Source organism: Paramisgurnus dabryanus, chromosome 3 (assembly GCF_030506205.2).
Source record: "Paramisgurnus dabryanus chromosome 3, PD_genome_1.1, whole genome shotgun sequence".
In the NCBI taxonomy this organism is placed as follows: domain Eukaryota; kingdom Metazoa; phylum Chordata; class Actinopteri; order Cypriniformes; family Cobitidae; genus Paramisgurnus; species Paramisgurnus dabryanus.
The window spans coordinates 3661554-3682903 of NC_133339.1; the positions used below are offsets into that span (position 1 = coordinate 3661554).

At 36.8% G+C, this 21350-nt stretch overlaps 2 protein-coding genes across 14 annotated transcripts in view; one reads left to right on the top strand and one right to left on the bottom strand.

Moving 5' to 3' along the window:
* Positions 1-32: 32 nt before the first annotated feature.
* On the bottom strand, positions 33-13618 carry LOC135768363 (uncharacterized). Of its 4 annotated transcripts, none has more exons than XM_065277600.2 (15): positions 13512-13618; positions 13308-13402; positions 12344-12497; positions 8434-8562; positions 7370-8339; positions 7107-7237; positions 6686-6854; positions 5773-5879; positions 4706-4822; positions 4535-4618; positions 3892-4008; positions 3598-3674; positions 1106-1168; positions 927-989; positions 34-381 (listed from the first exon to the last, which is right to left on the bottom strand). In XM_065277600.2, exons 3-15 carry the CDS (start codon positions 12488-12490, stop codon positions 309-311), a joined length of 2247 nt encoding a protein of 748 aa, XP_065133672.2. In that variant the 5' UTR covers positions 12491-12497; positions 13308-13402; positions 13512-13618; the 3' UTR covers positions 34-308. The 4 variants fall into 4 exon arrangements, with proteins under 4 accessions (XP_065133673.2, XP_065133672.2, XP_065133671.2 ...); XM_065277599.2 differs by having other exon boundaries at positions 13308-13431; positions 13512-13576; XM_065277602.2 differs by having other exon boundaries at positions 36-381; positions 7119-7237; positions 13308-13431; positions 13512-13576.
* A 510-nt stretch (positions 13619-14128) lies between these two features.
* Positions 14129-21350, top strand: part of sun1b (Sad1 and UNC84 domain containing 1b) — a 47535-nt gene continuing 40313 nt past the window's right edge. For 7 of the 10 annotated variants that reach the window (XM_065278004.2, XM_073813753.1, XM_065278010.2 and 4 more), the window contains exons 1-2: positions 15794-16071; positions 18379-18473. In XM_065278004.2, the coding sequence (XP_065134076.2) occupies positions 16060-16071; positions 18379-18473 (107 nt within the window). In that variant the 5' untranslated portion in view covers positions 15794-16059. Of the gene's footprint in view, positions 14395-15793; positions 16072-18378; positions 18474-21350 lie in introns of those variants that run through there. The other 3 variants (XM_073813757.1, XM_065278006.2, XM_065278007.2) reach the window with 3 other exon arrangements.

Sequence of the window (21350 nt, forward strand, 5' to 3'; positions counted from 1 at the left end):
CCAAAGCGCTTAGCTGAAAAAAACTTGTTTGTGTCCGCCTGCCGCTTCAGTCACGTTTAAACGTTTTGGTGCACACGCCCCTTAATAGTCAGAAGCAAACCATAAGAACCATAGAGTAATAATATATGTTGTGTATATGAAGTGTCACACTGGCTGATGAGGTAACAGCGCTCCTTTTAATGAATGCTTAGATTATCTTTTTAATAGGACTCTCAATATTTATCGAGTTTTAAATTGGAGATGAGACAAAATGTGCTAGCTGCACAGTATAATTTTTCTTGACTGTATATGTACAGTAAAAGATCAGGTTAACCCAGTGAATGCTGTTTCTTCAGCCTCTCCGAATGCTGAACCCTCTCCTCTGGACTCTTTTTGTAACTCCTGAAACAAATAAAGAAAAGTATTTCTTATTTATCGGTCTCACACACTGAAACAAAAACAAAAATATAAAAACAGAACAGTTTATGCTGTCCCTTATGTTTTATATTGATATGCATCTTATTGTTTTACATTCTTGTTTGTCAATTTACAAAACTGTTAACTGCAGATTGTAGTTTAATCCTCTTTACATTACTTTGTTAAAATTAAATGCATTGTGGTTTACTGTACTGGATTAGGCTGAAACAGATTTTTAAGGAAGCTTTCAATGATTTATTTATACCGAAAGGCTCTATGCAATACAATACACGGATATTTTAATCCAAAACTTCTATTAACTAAATGAATGAATCTGATCCTCCCAGACACATTTACAAATAAATGCGGCCAATTTTAAATGTCAGCTGACACGTCTGGTGGGTTTGGTGGCATTTTTAGCAGTGTCCACCGCAGATTGAGTTAAAGTTCAAATTCCATCAACAGAAGTGTTAAAGTTAATGGAAGTGCTTAGAGAGGGAGACGGGTTGATCAAAGGATGAAGTACTGACCCTCGACGCGGTAGCTGCTGGCCTGAAACAGGAGCGTTCTGACCCTGACTGGGCTGTAGGATCCTTACATGACAGAAGAAGGGGGATTTATTAGAAAAACTGTGTATAATGTAAGTATTTAATGCATAGTTTTGTGAAGTGTTTCATTTTTACTTCGAATTGTTGGTGTAATTGTTTACCGTTTGGTAGGAGGACTCTTGGTTTTTTGGACTTTTCTTGTCTGACCTGGAGATTCACCCATTCTGAGATACAAGAAGACAAGATCAGGCAGTAAATGCCTTTAAATATCCCTTTATACAAATAGATGAATTTTATTTAATCACAACATTAAGGGTGGTTTCCCGAACAGGGATTAGCTTAAACCAGGACTAGGTCTTAGTTTAATTAGCAAATATAACTAGTTTTAACAAACATGCCTTACTAAAAACGCTACTTGTGGGCAAAACAAAGGGCACTGGTGCATTTTAAGATATGTCAGAGCAAGTTGTTTTCAGTTTGGACAGCTCTTACATTGATTTATTCTAGGACTAGTCTAATCCCTGTCCGGGAAACCGCCCCTATAACTTCAAAGATTATTACTTGTCTCACTTGCTGGTGGCAAGTTTTTTAGATATTTGTGAGAATGCCTGTGAAAACCCAGCTAAAGTCATTTTTAGTCATTTACTACATAAAACCATTGTGCATATTGTAAAGGACATATAAACTTGATATATCTTTAATACTGACTGGGTAAGGTCATGTCAAAGATTGAAATGAAAGTTAAATCAAACTTAAATGCTCCTAATCTTATTATTAGATTATGCAACTTTAGCTTGGATTTTATAGACACAATATTGTCAAAGTATTTTTCCCCAGACTTTACACCATATTTGTATTTGCATTATTTAAAATATATGCGTGACCTTAGACCACAAAACCAGTCATGAATCGCATGGGTATATTTGTAGCAATAACTAACAATACACAGTATGGGTCAAAATTATCGTTTTTTATGACAAAAATCATTGTGATTTAATTGAAGATCACGTTCCATTAAGATATGTTGAAAATTCCTACCGTAAATACAAGGGTGTAACTTTGGTTTGAGAAGTGAGGGGAGACAAATGTTTTTGACTTGAATCACATTTCCAGCATTTACATACGTTTAGAGACTACAATGATACAAAATACAGGAAATAATGAAGTAAAATTAAAATGATAAATTCTGCCAAGAAGAATGTGCTACTAAACTATGAATAAGATTTATTTGTGGTTTACTGTGTCCTACATAAAATCACCCTACATAATGTAAAGAAAAGTTAATGGGCCCTTAGAATCGGCCTAAGCATCCCCCCTTACGGCCCCCCGTGTCGACACACGCAGACCTTCCTTGTCCTGATCGGTCCAGCTCTCCCGTGGCGATGACAATGTGTGGTTAACAAATTAAAACAATTGATTTTGAAAGTGGGGGGGGGGCTTGATTGGGATTTTTAAAAGTATGTGGAAAATGTGTATTTATCATTAACAGTATGTGTTGCTAAGGACTTAAAGGTGACATAGAATGATTGAACGGGGTATTTATCCTTGTTCTTTGATGTGACATGTAGACAAAAATGTTTTTGTTTGGGTCTGTAATGCCTTAGAAGCTTCCTAAAAACGCTCTATTAGGGTGGGGGATTTTAAACAAGGGGTTTTGCACCTATTTGGCTCCCCCTACTGGCTTAACTTGCAATCTCATTACTGATTGGCTGACTTTGCTGCCACTCAAAAAATGTAGCCAATTATTTTAAAGTGGAGGGGCAGTGAGATGCCTGTGATGTCATAAGCATTAGTTTTTCAGATTGGGCTGTTCTCTGGCTGACATTTCTAAAAGAGGAATTTTTATGAGACTGAGATGTTTAGCATGTCTAGCACTTTTTGTATGTTTGTGTATGCGGGTAGACTACCATTATTCAACAAAGACAAGGTAAAAATGGTTTTTCATTCTCTGTCCCCTTTAATTTGGACAACTTTAAAGGTAATTTTTCAATATTTCGATTTTTTTTTTTTTTGCACCATTAGATTTCCGGGTTTTTTTTTATAGTTCTCTCTCTGCCGAATATTCGGGATGCTCCGATCGATGGCATTAAATTACACGATCGGTACTCGCTAAATTTGCAGATCTCGTAAACCGATCTTTCTGTTAACTTTTGTCATCATAGGGATCCTGAATATGGCTACAATTATCATGACTGTGATTTTGTATCATATTTTCATTTTATAGGGTGAATGCCAGGAATGTGTCACTATGGAATTTGGTTCTGGATGGCCATAAAAGAAAGAAAGAACGCTTTTGGCTTTCCTAAATAAACTTTGGAAATTTGACACTGAAGTAAAAGTTGTTAGATAATGCAGGTACGTTTAGCCGGTCATTTGGATCTGGTTCATTTGATCCAGTCACTTTATTCACATATTAAATTTAAAATAAAAAGCATTCGTACACTCAAAAAAAGCTTGTTTTAATTTCAACCCAGTATTCGGTCAAAAAAGGATGAACCCAACCGACTGGGTTGTAATTTAACTTACGGTGCTGGATGGTTTTAACTCCTTATGTCAAATATAAACATTTCCTGGGTTAATTTAACACAACGGCTGGGTTTTTCTGAGTATGAAAAGCATTTTTTGTAGGATGCATTGCCATTCCTCCACTCACCTCTGTTTTTTTCTATCAAGGGATTTCTGGGTAGCAGCAGACAGAATCATCTTGTCTTTTGGGGATTTTGCTTTTTCCTGTGTGCCAAAAAACACATTTCTTTTTTCTTAACATGCAATTAAACTGTACAGTCATGCTGAAAGATTAAAATACATTCTTTGTGCTATCCATAAAAGAAATAATAATACACTAAGCAAGGTGTGTCAAATCAACACAAACTTAACTGATCTCCTCCCATAAGAAAAATAGTAATGGATCACGATCATGAAACAAAACGATGGATGACATCAGTACCATCTCTCTGAGCTTTCTCTCTGTGCGAAGATCTCGGTCCTGCTGTAGCAAAGACAAACGCTCCTCCAGTGTCATTGTAAAGAAGATGTCATGGATGTCAAACAGGGCCGCACGTAACTGGAGGGTATACAGACAAAACCAAGCGCTATAAACTCACACAGATTTATAAAGATCAGGTGAACTTAAATAGTATCTGATGTTAAACCAACAATACAACTTTATAAATGATCATAGTGACAGATTTTCTGAGTTCAAATCAATATTTTATTTATTTATATAATTTTAGTTGATGTGCTGAAATAACAATAAAAAATCACAGATATTCTAATGGATTTAATGTTTATAATGGGAACTGTACTGGTTTTAATGGACACTATAATGGTCTCTAGGGGTCTCTACTGGTAATGTGTTGTGTTCTGTTGGTGGGATGTTATCTGACGGATGGGAAACAATATAACACCATTAAATCCTACTGGAAAAAGAGACAAAACACACTACATAAATGAATTTGGCATTAGTTTTAATGGTAAGCAGTGGATCATAATGGTATTTGTAATGGAAACCTCTAAAATTTGTATTATTTTTCACTTCAAAATTTATTTAAATAAATTAATATATTAATTAAATAATATATATATATCACCTGAGCTCTGACTCGCTCCTGTAGACAGAAATCCTGCTCAGACATTTGATTGGCACTGAATGAACGAATAAACTCCTGCGTGTCCTGAGGAGAAACCCACACATAACACGTATTAACTCAATGCATTATATATGCTTATATATATCTGAATAAATAAGTTAATGTTCTCACTTGTACAGTTTGACGCAGATGTTTGACTTTTTCGGTTGTTAGGAGTCGTCTGGTCAGAAATCCTTTAACAATAGCACAGAGGTGACACAGTGCCCTCTGCTGCTCTGCTGTTATAACCTGAGCAAACAAGTTTTACATTTAAAAAATATAACCTTTAAATTAGTCCCTGTAGAGTACACTGTTAGAAAAAAATGGTCAAAATAAATCACTGGGGCAGTAGTACCGTTTAAAAAGGTCCTATATGTACTATTAAGTAAAGATATGTATGCATTTGGCACCGATGTGTACCCCGGAGGTACTAATAAAAGGTTTTTTGGTCCAAAGCTGTACTTTTATAAAGGATTCAGCCAACTGACAATTTTTATAGACCATTTTTTACAGGTCACACTCCAACAACCCAATGCTGGGTTGTTTCTCAAGAATATGGTCATTTTCTAGATAACCCACCTGGTTTTGTCCATATTAACCAATCATGCACTGTAAAACATGATATCATATCAAAAATACTTTTATGTTAAAGGTATTGCGGAGGATTTTCTTTTTCCGGGTGGCTCATCAAGACTATTGGTCCTCAGTTGTCAATCAAGAGTGTTGCGCAATTGCATTGGAGAAGGTGGTTCTTTTCTAAAATTCAAGAAAATCCTCCGCTATACCTTTAAGTAAAACAATGTCATCTTGTTTTTCCAAGTTATGTCAATATATCAAAACTTTAAAAAGTCTTCTGAGCGGCACAAATTCAAAATATTTGTTCGAAGTGTCGTGTGTTACCCGTTGTGTCAAAATATGTGTCAAGTGCGTCATGTAAACCATAAGCATCATGCATCAAAAGGGTTTATGATAAAAGGGATGCTCACGCTTACAAAATACTCACAAGAAACTAACATATGAGATTAAGCGAGTATCTGGCAAATGCAAGCGTCTCTTTTATCATAAACCCCTGCAGCAGGCACGTATTTTGACATGACACATGATGCATATAGGTTCACATGACTCACCCGCAGTCATTGGTGAAGTTTACACTACTTTAATATTTAATGTAACATTTAAAATAGATTATTTATCACTACCTGGCTCAGTCTGTTTCGGTTTTTCCCCGTGCTGTGATTTAGGCCTCGTATGTAAATAGGAGTCTGTATGGAAGGTGACTGGATATCCAACATGCTAGATGGAAAACCTGAAAAGTAGAAATTGAATGAATATTCTGGCAATTGTTTGCAATCCACACAATTTTGCCTTAGGTTAATATGATTATGATGACAAATCTTATGTCTTGTGTTTGTTAGAGCATATTCACTGACAGAAAAAAAATACAAAACTTTTACAACCTATTGAAATGTTTCTTTGGGTGCAATCCTATACCCTAAGGCAGTGGCGGCCGGTGACTTCTTTTCGAGGCTGCATGATGCGAAGCACGTCACAATATGTATTTAGCCCGTCATGTGTGTGGCTTGTCATTTCAAATTATGTGTTCGGCAGCTCATGTGCATCAGCGGTTGAGTTAAAGACTACAAATCCCATAATTCCACGCTGCTTCAAAGCGTCATTAATCTACGTCATTGTTATTATTATTGTTTTTGCGCCATCTAGTGCCGAATTCTACGTATTCCACCTTTAATCTCGTGTGTTAAGTTACTGTCTTGAGTATTTTGTGAACGTGAGCGTCTCTTTTATCACAAATCCTTTCGACAAGTGTGGAGCAGCCACGTATTTTGAAATGACACGTGATGCACATGGTTCACATTACGCAACATATTTTGAAAACACGAGCAACACACATGAACACATTTTTTGAATGTGTGCCCCTCGAAAGAGAAGTCACCAGCTGCCACTGCCCTAAGGATCTATTGTATACCAGTAAAAAATTAGGGGTACAAAACATTTAACAAAAGGTCCTTTACAGCAAACAGGTACAACATTGTTGTATTATGTTTTGTATGTTTTATACAGTTTTGTACAGTTTTTCAGACAAGCTTGACATACCAATGCAGGACAACGGATGATGCGATGATCCGTCTCCAGGACTCAGAGAGCATATGGGGCTGACAACCGGGTAACACTCACCAGCTGCCCTTAATTCACACCCGTCCCCGTCTGCTACAGGACTCAAAACACCCTGACCCCTGAGCATCCTACCTCTCTCCTCTGACTCCTGCTTGAAACACAAACCAAAATTAAATAATACTGTCAGAGTATGTATATGACCCAGTCTGTGAAAAGTCATTTTAAAATCATCCTATATAATGTAAAGAACATATATACCCTTGATATCTTTACTATTGATGGAGTAAGGTCACGTCAAAGATTGAAATTATTATCATGATTGAAATCCATCTTTGAAGCTCCCAATCTCATAATTCGATTATGAGACTTGTGCCTGGATTTTACAGACACATAAACTCACAAACACACTAACGTGAATGAGACGCAGTTGTTCTCTCTTTTGCTCAGCCGCCAAACACGACATCCGGAAAGCATAGTCTTCCTCCAGAGGCTTTTGCATTTCTGTTGCATGGATTTGCCATTGCATCTCATCTTAAAGACACAAATGATATGAAGATTAAAAATCATGCAGCTCAATTGTTACAGTCATGGGTTCGATCCTAGGCAACACCAATACATGATAAAAAATTTAAGTTGCTTCATCATTTAAAATATTCCTGTTACCTGTTCTCCTTTCCATCAATGCTGTGCCAATAACACTGTTTCCTTCCATCTCGGATGCTAGTTTGCCATAAGACGGAGATATGGGAGTCTCTCGCGTGAAGGTCTTCCTCATTGGTGAAGTAGGAGAGAGTCGAGGAGGAGTTTTCGAAGTGACCCCGGCCATAAACCGAGGCATTCGTTCCTGACTCCTATCTATAAGTGGACGTGAAGATGGCTGGCTATCCATCGTGTGACATCTCCTCCTGAACAAGGGGCTTGTGAGTTCAGGATCCACTGGAGAGGTTTTTAATCCCCCCTTTGTGTTCATGGTCTCAGTCGATGTGTTGAACCGACTGTGGTTATCGAATCTATTCGAACTTACGTTTTCCACTCCAAGTGTTCTCCTCTCTTGACTTGGAGTCAAGACATCCGGTGACCTCCCATTGGCCGTGATGCTTGGTTGGTTGGTGTTGTCGGGGTAAGTGAAGAAGATACTGCAGGCTGAGATGGGGCGGGGGCGTATGCGGTGGGGCCTGAGACTTACACCAGGCTCCGGGCTGATCAGAGGACTGTGAGAGGATTGGCTGGGTGGGAGACTGCAGGGTGTATAGAAGGGTAAAGATGAGCCATTTTCTTTATCCGACGGATTTTCGGAGGGCATCACAAAGGGATCGGCCTTCTTGCTGATGATGACCTTCGACCCCTGGCGACCTTGTTCTTTTTCAATAAATTCCCGTGACTTCTTTAGTAAGTGCTGCAGAGAGACTTCTTCACTTTTAATCTCCTCTTCTATTTGTTTTTTCTCCCCAGCTTTTGCTTCTATGACTCCCGAGCTCTCAGCTAATGGTGTACTAGTTAAAATAAATGGCTCTGTGCCACCACCAGGTGTTCGTTTTGCAGTATCATGCATTGTACATTCATTCCTGTGTGCTGTTTTTGTAGAAGAAGTGGGTTGCTTCACAGTTTCTGGAACGTCGAATGTTTTTGGTTCCTGCAATTTGATGCGACTACAAGGTAAATTATTTTGTTTTAACTTCATAAAGCATTTATGCTCTTTAATATGAAACAAAATGATTTTTATTCACCTTACTGGTCCACGAATTGGTCTGAATCTGATTAAGAAGATTATTTTTATGATGCATCCGTCTTTTTGCTTCCAGGTGCATAGCTCTTTTCTTGTATTCATCCATCTCTGTTATTTGTTCCTCGTTAAGCTGTAAACACAAATGCACACTTAAATAATGTATTTAAAATATCCTGTTTATGCATCTACAGAGAGGAAAATAAATATTTGACACATCGGCATTTTTATCAGTAAGGGTATTTCTAAGTGGGCTATTGACACAAAATTTCCACCAGATGTAGCCATCAAGCCAAATATTGAGTTCCTGGAGCCTCTTTTATGAACTTTGATCTTCAGTTCTCTCTAAAAGCAGCCCCAAACCATGATGCATCCACCCCCAAACTTAAAGGAGTAGTCCACTTTGAAGATGGGGTCCATTGACTTTTTATAGTAGGAAAAAAATACTATGGTAAGTCAATGGGCCCCATCTATAAAGTGGACTACTCCTTTAACTGTTGTTATGGTGGTCTTGTGGTGGTGGGCAGTGCCATTTCTTCTCCAAACATGGTGTGTAGAATGCCTGCCAAAAAGATCAATTTTGCTTTCATGTGACCATACTATAGTCTCCCAATAATCCACAGGCTTCTTCAAATGCTCTTTCGCAAACTTTAACCGAGCTATAACATGCGTTTTGTTCAGCAATGGAGTCTTGAGTGGTGAGCGTGTATGGATGCCATGGTGGTTAAGTGCATTGCTTATAGTTTTCTTTAAAACAACAGTACTTGCTGATGCAAAGTCTTCCTCAAGTTCTGCCCGAGTGGTACTTGGCTCTTGGATAACTCTCCTGATTATTCTTTAGACTCCTCGGACAGGGATCTTACATGGTGCACCTGATCGTGGCCGGTTTATGGTGAAGTGATGCTCTTTTCATTTCCGGATAATGGCCCCCACAGTGCTCACATTCTGGAAATGCGCCTAAAACCATTCCCATCAAAATGCTTTTCAACAATAAGATTACGAAGATCTTGAGAGAGTTCTTTGCTTTTACCCATCATGAAGTCTTTCCTGTGTGCCTCCTGGGTAATGAGAAGACTTTATAGGCTATCAATTAGGACTAAAGCAGCTGATATTAGTACTGATAGAGGGCAGGGTTTTTCTCTCAATACTGACAGATTTCAGGTGATCTCCTGTTTTTTAATAGAGCCCGACCGATATATCGGCAGGCCGATATTATCGCCCGATATTAGAAATTTTCCAAACTACCGGTATCGGCATTCATAATGGCCGATAAATGAATAAAAAATTAAAAAAAAAGGACAAAACAGCCTTCATTAAATTTCCTTACTGTTGGTGTTTTTGACAGAGCGCTCTGAACCAGTAGCTGCTGGTGGGTCCAGATTTAGGCGTCTAGCCACTGCCTGAGTCAAGTGATCAGCAATTTATATTTTGCTGTTGTTGTTATTTATCAGAACTTATTCAAATATATTTATATTTATGAACCAAGTCTTTTAAAACTGGTAACTTTGATTTGGTTGTTGTTTTTGTGTTTTTGTTCAAAGGCCTTTACGTTTCATATCTTAAGTTTGTATTTTTATACATTTTATTTATCAGAACTTTAATATATTTTGATGTTCCTCTGTTCTGTTGTGACAATAAAAGAAACAAGTTTCTTTTTAAAATGCATTATTATATTATGTTAGTTAAAACTCATAAATAACTACAAATAACTAATGTTAGGAAAATCTGTTAATGTTTTGTTGTTTTAAATCAGTTAGAATATCGGCAGATATATCGGATTTTCAAACCAACAAACATTTGTATCAGTATCTGCCTTCAAAATCCTTTATCGGTCGGCAGAGCCGGCCCAGCCACTAAACGACACTTGCAATTGCAAAGGGCCTCGTGGCCAGCAGAGGGCCCCCTTAAGTCACTCAGCTAGTGACTGAGTTGAAAAAAATGAAATCATTCATCAAAAGTAACATAAAATAAATATAAATATTCATTATTTATTATTATGGCAATGTTAAAAAGGCTGTTACTTGTTATTATAGTTATTATGAAAGTTCGCTAATAAGATCTCTTTCTTGCCGAGATTGATTGACACACAGCATCCAGCGCAGCAGCCAATCAGTGCCCGCGACTATGTGCAGGCGAGCATCCCGCCCACAGAACGCAAAGTTGAGTTGGGCCGGATCCCTGATACAGACGCGAACTTTTGCTGTTGCTTTAAGGACAATTTCTTTAATGTTATGTGTGTTTGTGCGTAAATGCGAAGTAAGTGGATCTTATTTGACTTCGGTAATGACCAAACCTGTGTTCTGTTTGACTTCTCTTTCTTATATTTGCCATCATAACGTGAATTGGTTTATTAAGCTTAATAATTAATATTTAAACGGTTTAACGTGGTAAATTAATTCTGTTACGCTTATATTTCACGTATGCCATAGTCATTTCTACATATTTATGTCATTAGTGTAATTATATTGTTAAACGTCTGAATTTAAAGTGTTTTATGTGTAAGAGTAAACAAACTCATGCGCATATGCGTGGTACATGTCCAGACAGCGCACTGATTTTAAACCACCTGCTAGCCTTTGCAAAAGTGTATAATGTCACTGTTCAGTCTTTAATATTTAAACTATAGCAATGCATATGACATACAGTAGCCAGCTTTGTTAGATTAATGTTATGAATGCAATGTTAATTGTTAATCTTCAGTTATTAATATTATTTGCAAGTGAATTGTTATTATCCACAAACCTATGTTTGTGTCAGATTTAGCTCATCTCAAACAAGCCTATTAACTTTTGTTATGCTATTTACGTAAGGGATAATATATAGTGAGGCGAATGTTAGGTACTATTAACCTTGTTTGTTGGGTTTTAGATAGTATTGTTAATGAAGTTTATTTGAAAAATTTAAACATTTAAGTGTTGTATTTATTATTTTATATTATATTTTATTTAAATGTTATTCTATTTAATCTATTTCATTTGAATTATATATAGGCTGTTGTTTGTGCCTCTTAAACTCTGGTGTCAATTAAAAATGTTTCTTTGATGGTCAGTGAAAATCACTTTATCAGTCTTTTTATTCAGCAAGTTCATCAGTGTGTGTTTGTTGCACTGCACTGCCATTCAGTTCAGTCAGTGGTATCATATTTTTCCTGTTAGACATCAAAACATGGAACTCAAATCAAGAACTCAAGGGGGCAGTTTCCCTGAAAGGAATTAAACTAGTCCTAGACTAAAATAAAAGTAGGCTAAGAGCTGTCCAAACTGAAAAAAGCTTGCACTGACATATCTTAAAATACACCAGTTCCCTTTGTTTTGCCTCAAAATCCACACAAATAATGTTTTTTAGTAAGGCATTTTTGTTAAAATGTGTTATGTTTTCTAATTAAACTAAGGCCGAGTCCTGTCTTAAGATATTCCCTGTCCGGGACCACCCCAAGGTCTTTTATTGTCATTCTGTAGGCTACATGTTGCCACATAAGAACGAAATACTTAAAAAAAATAACATATTAGATATAATATGTGCAGTATAGTCATAAGGTAGTCATTGCTTTTCTTTAGGCCTTACTTAAAATGGTCAAAAGGGCCCCGACTAAATTTTGCTTAGGGCCCCCAAAGGTCTAGGGCCGGCTCTGTCGGTCGGGCTCTATTTTTTAATGCCATTTTGCACCTTGTTCTCTGCATGTGTTCATTACTTATTCCGTGTCATTTCACTTTATTTATTATGACTCAACTTGTATACTTAAATGTTCTGATTTCTTTGTATGAATTCAATATTTGGCCTGATTGCTACATCTGGTGGAATAGCCCACTTAGAAATCCCCTTACTGATAAAAATGCTGATGTGTCAAATACTTACCCCCCCCAGCCCTGTATATGTGAACTATAAAATAAGATTTTTCTTTATTTATCTCTTACCACTGGAGACAGTACAGCCCTGCCACGAAAGCAGATAAAGGAATCTGCTCCCCTTTTAACAGGTAAAGGACTGCAGTTCATTTGATGAATCATTTCTGACTGTAGTTTAGACAAAACTCTTGCACAGAAATCCTCATAACTCTCCATTTCTGCCCTATAGCAAAACAAGATAACAGTAAATAGTTAGAAAACAAGCTAGACACGTGTTATCATTACAGATCTTTGATATTTGATTTATTAACTCTTTAATACCTGCTTCCAAACAATATAAACCCTCACAAAATGTCTAATGGGTTTAATGGTTATAATGGTTTCTGTGGGTGACTCATCACAGGTAATGTGTTGGGTTCTGTTGGTGGGTACCATATGGGTTCATCTGTGATATTTTCTTTTTTTAACTATTTAATACCTGCTACAAAACAATATAAACCCTCACAACATTTCTAATGGGTTTAATGGTTATTATGGTTTATGTGGGTCACTTACTACTGATAATGTGTTCGGTTCTGTTGGTGGGTACCATATGGGCTCATCTGTGATTCTTTAATAACTGCTACCAAACAAAATAAACCCTCACAAAAATTTCTAATCGGTGTAATGGTTATAATGGTTTCTGTGGGTCATTCACTACTGGTCATGTGTTGGGTTTGTTTGTGGGTACCATATGGGTTCATGGTATTTGTAAAAACATTTTTATCAGTGATGTTTTAATTAGTGGTACATCTCGGTGTATAAACACACAATATGATATTAAATAAATAGCTTTAAAATATCTCAATAAGAAGATTGATATTGAACGGTGCTTTAATATGTTGAAGCATTTTCGTCGGCACATACCAATGCGCAGCGGTTCAAATCCGATCATATAACTTTGTATTGCAATGCAGGCTATATAGCAATTTCAACAAAATAAGGTAAATATCTGATATGTATAAAACACGAACATAAGGAAAAATGCATTTACGGTTATGTGGTTGTATCACTCGGGTATAGTGATGATGTCAGGCAGGTTTTGCTGTTTCAGTTATGGACTTGCAGATGCAGATTTCGTATTCGTTGCTTTTGTTAAAGAAAATGATAAAAACGGCCTGTAAGACAAATAATCATAACCATATCCTCGTTGCATAGACAGCACCATGTGCACAGAAGATTAATTTAATAATCCTACCTGTCAAATGTCCGTCTGTCATTTAACGATGGGGTATCTTCTTGCGGGTGCCGCGTGGATGTTCTTCTTCAGCACCGCCCCCTTTCGTCAGCATCATTTAACACATCTGGAAAATAAAGCTAGATTTATTTTCAAGTCGCCGTTATAAACTTCAGTAAATTCAGTTTATTCAGTAAATTCAATAATTAATTTAGCACATGAATTTATCCATAAGAAAACACGATATTTCCGTGCACTCTATCTCTGTATAATAACGCAAATAATAAACAAATAAATAAGTCAACATAAAAATCTAAAGGATTCTGACCATTGACCGCAATAGTCCTTATCATTATGATTTATTGGCAAATTACTGATATTAGGATATATTAGGAAACAAAACAAAAAAGAAGTCAAACAAAATATACCGTTTATGCCTGTTATATAGTGATTGCATCACTATATCATGCTTATATTAATACAAAATTGTGAGATTTGGGCCTTTTTATTTAAACTAAAAAATAATAATCATTTGTTTCACAGTGGCGTTTCAGTCATGCGCTGCAGCTGCTGTGGGCGGTACGTCACTAGAGGGCGTGGTTTCTTACTCATGCCTCGCTCACTGTGAGCGCGCGCCACCTCAACGCTTAAACAAATTCAATGGTTTCGGCGTCGCCTCATGGTGATGAACGTGAACTTTATTCACATCATGTTCTAATACAGACAGACAGCCATCATAGTTTAGAGTCTGCTGGTCCATACAAATTACTAAGCGAGTCGGAAACTATCTGTTTAGGCTAAACGCATTGAATGAGAGGAATCTGAAGCTACCTAACAAACCAGTGACAGCTAAACTCAAACTGCGCAGCCTCCGGCATTTGCAGAAGTAACAGAAGAAGAAACGGTAAGTAATGATTTTCTGACGTTATATAATTAGTGTGTTATTTTCACAATAGTCATCATTTATTGCGGTGTATGATCTGAGTGAATCTTTTCTTGTTTTAGTTCATGTTATGTTAAAGCAGAGGTATTATTAGTCAATGCTTTGGACTGTCTGAAACTAAAGTATCAAAAGTCACGTTTCTCCTGTAACTGTTCTTAAAGCAGAAGTTAATGTGTAACGTGCCCCTAATTTTTTGGCATTAGGCGGTAACTCCACCCAGTACGTGATGCATTTAGTGTTCAAATATGTTCCACTATAAAGTTTTAACGCCAGTACGTCGCATGACCATCAGATGGTGTTGTTGGACCTCTAATGTAAAGGTTGTGTTGAGAAGTTGCCATTGCTTTCAACAAGAGACCCATCATTTATCATGCATGCAATTGGTTATGTTGCTGAGGTTCGGTTTATAAGAGTGTGTTTCATACTTTGAAATTGTGTTTGGCTTTGTATAATTGCATTTGTGTAACGTGTTTTTCAAACCCGGTCCTCAAGGAAGGAGGCTGATGAGTTGGTCAGGTGTTTCAAATGATGAGACATCTAAAACTTTCTGGAAGAGGTTCCTCGACGATTACTGGTGTAATGTTTTACTTTCTGAATATCAACTAAAGAAGACACATACATATATTGATTAAAACCTATATAAAACATTGTTTGGGACTAAATAAATTTTATTTAAGGATACGTTGTGTGTCTGCTTGTGTAACACCTGTTTGCGAAACATTGTGTTGTGTAATTTTCTCTTATTCATTCTTGTGCATTATGTAATACACTTGTTGCAGTCTTTGCGATGTTTTGCATCTGAATATATGGAGGAAATTGTTTTTGGAAGAGGTGGCGTTTAGCGGCTTTTGCGTCTGAGCTTCTCATATCTGTTTGGGGATCAGTAAATTTAAAGTACCTGTTTTGGTTTAACAAGTTTTTACAGATCACTTGCTTTGTGGTTGTGACTTACAAAGAAGTGATGTATACATGTGGTGGTTTTCTTTTTATGGTTTCACGTCCGTTTTTGGAAGAGCTGTGGTTTGTATTATAAGATGTGGTTTGCTTTAATGCATATTAAGTCTAAATGTAGGTTAGTAGCTGCTTTAAACCTTAGATTTATACGGTTAATTTAAAATAATGTCTTAATTTATATAAAATTACCTTAAAGCGCTACTCGCCCTACTTCTCAAACTAAGTATTTACTTCTCAACGCTCAAGGGTTGAATTTGTTGACAGCTTTATGGATGAGCTTCTGAATCCTTATTTCCAAGTGTTCTGTGACGTTTGTAGAAAGGCGGGGCTTTTGCTTTCAACCAATAGATTCAAAGTATGCCGCTTGATTGACAGGCGTTGAGTCTGGAAGGAGGAACGTTCTTGTACTTTATCCGTCTGGCTTGACTCTGTTGTGGAAGCCATTTTGGGATTTTCCTAGTAGTAATTGTGAGTCAAGCGCGTAACTTTTCTCTTTTACCACGAGGATTTAGTATTATGATAAGAGTACGGATCTAATATTTGCACGAAATAATTATTACTTTTTATTTTCAACCGCCCATCGAAATGCGGCGCACGTTTTGCGCATGTAAGCTTCGGATTGTCATTTCTCAACTGGAATATCTTCAAAACAACAAGAGATTATAGACACTGATGGTCGAACTGGCAAGTGCTGCCGTATTTGTTTATTATGTATCGTTTCATTCGAGCAATGTGCACGGGGAATAGATAATATATTGATATTTCAGGTGTAATTTTATTCACTGGACAGTCAGTCAGTAAAGCTCCTTTCTTTCCAAACTCTTGACAGCCAAACGGAACACGGCCCTATAAATAACTATCTTGCATGCATTTAATACTTTGTTTATATATTATATTACACATATTATATACGTTTTCAGTTGTAAACACACTACTGACGTGCGCAGATACGCTTTTACAGTATCTAATAAAATTGTAAAGTGTTGCAATCCAATGTTGCGTCTCAAATCGTATTGAGCTGCCTACCTATGGAATCATATTTGCGCTTCATAAGATACGCATCATAAAGTCATTCGCAACGGGTATTTGAGAATTAACACGAATACTGCCCCCCAAAATGTATCTTAAGTATCCCCCTCACTAAGCTTTGAAACCCTGCCAATGTTTTAATCCCATGTTGCAGATATGAGAGTTCATGTGTGGAGAGTTGTGCGTTTATCGCGTTTCTAAATGGAAATCCGCCCTCGAGGAAGAGATAACGATGCAAATTGCATGCAGATATGCGTTAAAGGGATATTTCACCCAAAAATGAAAATACTGACATTGTTTACTCACTCTTATGTTGTTACAAACCTGTGTACATTTCTTTGTTTTGATGAACATTAGGGAAGATATTTTGAGAAATGTTCGTGAGCCCCATTCACTCCCATAATATAATTTTTTCCTATAGAAATGAATGGGACTCATTGGTTTGATTATAAACAGTATGTTTTTGTGTTCATCAGAATATATAAATGTATACAGGTTTGTACCAACATGAGGGTTAGTAAATGAGAACTTTTTTTGTAAACTATCCCTTTAAGGCATAAAGATAAGAGTTTAGGAGTTTAGTACAGTATGTCCGTTTTGGTACAAAGGAGCTTCTGACTTGCCCCATTGATTTTTATTGGAATTTTTGTGTTAGATTTGAAACATACTTGTGCTTGTTTGGGCTTGTGAAAAGTCCTTAGAGTTTGAAAATAGATTGATTCCCATTATTCAGCCTGCCTTCTGGGTATTGGGGAGCTTTTTTAAAGCAATCATGTTATATAAACATTATGAGGAAACAAAGATTATAAAGATTCTGTTATCTATTGAAAGTTACACCACAGGGCTGTTGAATACTTTATTCTGATTGGTTAAACGGGTATTCATTATTTTTTCAATAAAGGCACACAAGACATGTCTTAAAATAACCACCAGGGCAATGTCTGTGGTAATTATTTTCTAATAATTCAACGGCCCGTTGTCAATTATTTCTTACATATATAGTGCATTTACACTGTATGTATTCGAGCATTTAAGATTCTCATGTTTTTCTGGAGGATCTGTCTAAGTGCTGGGACCAATGATGTCTCATATCCATCTAATGTTTGGAGTAATCCATCTAATTTAAGTCAACAAGGCATTGGTTTAACCTCTGTCGGAAAGCTGATGGTCTACAGAGAACAGTTTGGAGAATTTGTTTAATGAAATCAAATAAAACCAAATCTGTCATGAATAACACAATGAGGACAATTTTATATAAATTTATTACAAAAAGACCCCAACAAAAAATAAAAACAGTAGCCCAATTTCCCCCCCATGTTTTTTTTTATGTACCTGTAGCCCTAAATGTTTTGCCCTCCATCTACACCCCAAAAGTTTAGGATATGGTTAATTATGTGCACAACACTGAGTTCCCACATTCATAGAGAATCCTGAAAAATATGACGTTATTTTAAAATTGTGATTTCCTGCCATAATAAAGTTCTGGCATGTAAATTACACAACGTAACTGCAATAATACGTGTATAGTAAGCTTTATAACTCTTATTTCAACAAACAAGAAGTCATTAAGTAATTTTATAGTGTAAATCTTCTCTGTCCGGTGTATTTTAGTTGTACAGTACAGTATTGTTGTTGACTGTAGGTGTGGTCCACCACCCTTCCTGGACAATTGACACAACAGCAGATCCATGATTTACTATGAAAGAGGATTAGTTTATAATTCATGATATCTTTATGTGTATTCACCTGGATCAATAACACAAACAGTTTTGTTCTCACTGAAAAGTTTCCTCACCAGAGGCAGGCTGAACTATAGACCGCAAAAATGCGTGCGCATTGTATGCATGCTTTGGTGGGTGTGACTTGTTGCATTTACGAGTAGTGTACAGACACACCCATCACACGTTAGTTGTTGCTGTAGGTTTAGAAGTCTGTTCTTCTCTTTGCCTTTCATCTTCACAGCGTGATCAACAATTCGCGATGGATTTTTCCCGCCTGCACACGTATACTCCTCCAAACTGTACTCCGGATAACACAGGCTATACCTATTCACTCAGGTGAGATATAGTGTTATGAAACTATGGTGCGGTTTCTGAATCTCAGAAGTTTCATCCTATTTGTCTGTAGCTTATGAGTTTACATGTCTGTTAATTGACAGAAATGAAAGATCTTGCATATAAGCCCTTCAATGAAAACAAAAAGATATGTGTGACTTCACAGACGTTCATCAAGTGATGTGAATTTGCAGTTTTATCTGGTATTTCCATAGCGAGTTAAACCTGTTTGGCACTGAAGTCTTTTGTGTTTGTGCTTTGAATAAGAACATCTGGAATATCGAGAAAATGTCTGTTTTACTTTTAAGTTTGTTGTAAATTGTATTATCCATGCATTGATATTTGGAGTCAGCAGTTTTGTTCAGATGTGTAAAAGTGTCTTGGTTATGGGAAGGTGAGATGATAGTATGCAGGTGTGGCTTTTTTGGGTGTCTACTTTTATGCTGGTTTTACCCCAGGCATGTTACAAAGTTACAGTGGGAATTCCAGTAAAAGGTCGTTTAAAATACTGGTAATAAATAAAAGTAATAAATAATAGGCTAATTTAAATGGCATGATTCTGTAAGGAAAAGTTGTTTGCTAGAAATGGTCTCTGTTTTTGCAGTCCTATGGTATCAGCAGGCCTACTTTTAAATCTAAAATGTGGACAAAAATACTGCTGTACAAGCTTTTAACATGTAGCACATGTGTATTACAAAACTTGCAGCAAACTACCCTCACGAAAATTAAAGGAAAACGCAGACTTTTTGGGACTTCAGCTTATTCATCATATCCCCAGAGTTAGATAAGTCCATACATACCTTTTTCATTTCTGTGCGTGTGCCATAACTCTGTCTGACGCGCACCCACCACTAGCTTAGCTTAGCACACAGACTGAAAGTAAATGGCTCCAGCTAGCTTACTGCTCCCAATAAGTGACAAAATAATGCCAACATTTTCTTATTTATATGTTGTGATTGGTATTTTTTAAGGTGAAGCATTGGTACTCTACTCCTCACCACAGGGCTTATCAGGTGCTGCGAGCAAATCACTTCGCTCAAGTAGCAGTGCTTCACCTTCTGAGAATATAGTTCCCAGTATGTAAATTAGTGATAGACCGATATATCGGCCGACACGCTGTGACTATACAAATCACAACATATAAATAGGAAATTGTTGGGGTTATTTTGTCACTTATTGGGAGCAGTATGCTAGCTGGAGCCATTCACTTACAGTCTTGGTGCTAAGCTAGGCTAGCGGTGGTTGCGTCAGATGATGAAAAAAGTATGTATGGACTTCTCTAACTCGGGGGAATACGGTGAATAAGCTAATGTCCCAAAAAGTCGGCGTGTTTCTTTAACCATGTTTTGCATTTACTATTGTGTTTTTACTATTGGCAAAATCATGGTTTTAATATAATTACCATGTTTGTGTGTGTGTGTGTGTGCTTGCTGTAGTAAAACCATAATAAATTTTTTTAAGGGTATGTTGAGGAATCTCTGAGGGGTGTAAGAAAATATCGACACCTCTTTTAATTTATAGTATATTGCATTGTTCATTATCGTGCATATTCTGACTGTAAATGTTGATAATGTGGATAATTACTGATTACTAGGGATGGGTATCGTTAAGGTTTTAACGGTATTACTACTCTTACCGGTACTGCTTAACGGTCCGGTGCTTTAACGGTATTCTTATCGGTACTTTGGCCAATGTTAACATTTGATCACAAACCTATGTTCACATGATTAAGTTAATTATGTGTCTGCATTTCATTATTACAAATTAATTTCTGGATATCATTTCTAAATATTATACATATATTTGTTAATGCACCAGCGTGAAAGCTGCAGAAAAAATGCTCTAAATAGGATATTTAGGCTAAATAAATGTTTACATGCTGATTTTTCTTTATTTGGGATTTTAAAAAGAAGTAGAAAATATGTTGAATGCATAATGTTCAACATTTCTCCCAAAAGAAATCAACAGAATTTCAAAGTAAGGTAAGCAAACCAATTAGGGAGATTGTACATTTATTTTAAATGACGTGAACAATGTTGATTCAACATGATTTTAGCATACATGCCTGATGTTGATGCGGCAACCACCAGAGATGATGGTTGAATTTTGCAGGCTGCGACCTTCTAAGGACGTATTTTAAGACCGATTGCGTCACAGCAGCGCGACTTGAGGCTGTGACTTGTGTTAATATTATTCTGTTTATGTTCCGTATTTCTAAGGTTGATTAATTTTATATACTGTTGAATAGTTTAATCTACATCAACGTGTCATATTTTCTAAAATAAATGAATATTTTTCTGATTCCATATTTATTTAAATAAGTCAGAAACATCTCCGCTGTGTCCTGCTGACAGGCGCGGTGGGCGCGTGCAACAGGTGACGCAAATTATAGGTCCTCCGAGGGTAACCCCGGATTTCCACCGACTGCGGAGCGGCTGCAGATCAGCTCCGCTGCGTTACGTCTGCGCACTCTGCCGTCCGCCAATACCCACCAGTTCCGTTTTTGTTGCAGAGCGGCTGCGTGCTGAAGTGACGAGGTCTCGCAAATTCACGTGATGATCGCGCGATACCTAGTTCTGTCTCTGCCCATTATGCCGTTGAATTATGACGTTTTTACAAACCAGCCCAGATCACAACACGAGATCTCGCGTAGACAGAGCAGTACATCAAATCCATCCAAAATTCAAAAAATAAGAAGGCTGCTAAAACATTTATATATGCTTTATCTTTAATGTATTTATTTGAAACTCCCCTGGCTCTGTTCCTGTCTATTATTTGTTGTTTCTGTATTAATGACTTTATTTGTGTGTGTTTGTAATGTTTGTATTGCAAAGATTTAATAAAAAAACACGAGTTCTCGTGAATTCAGGTATGATCACG

Bases quoted from the DNA above. Each gene is read 5' to 3' on its own strand.
- LOC135768363 (XM_065277601.2), bottom strand. From the start codon at position 12,490: ATGGAGAGTTATGAGGATTTCTGTGCAAGAGTTTTGTCTAAACTACAG. The intron at 8,563-12,343 runs GTAAGAGATAAA...TTGTGTTTACAG, and splicing joins GGGCTGTACTGTCTCCAGTG to CTTAACGAGGAACAAATAAC. The intron at 8,340-8,433 runs GTGAATAAAAAT...ATCAAATTGCAG, and splicing joins CCAATTCGTGGACCAGTAAG to GAACCAAAAACATTCGACGT.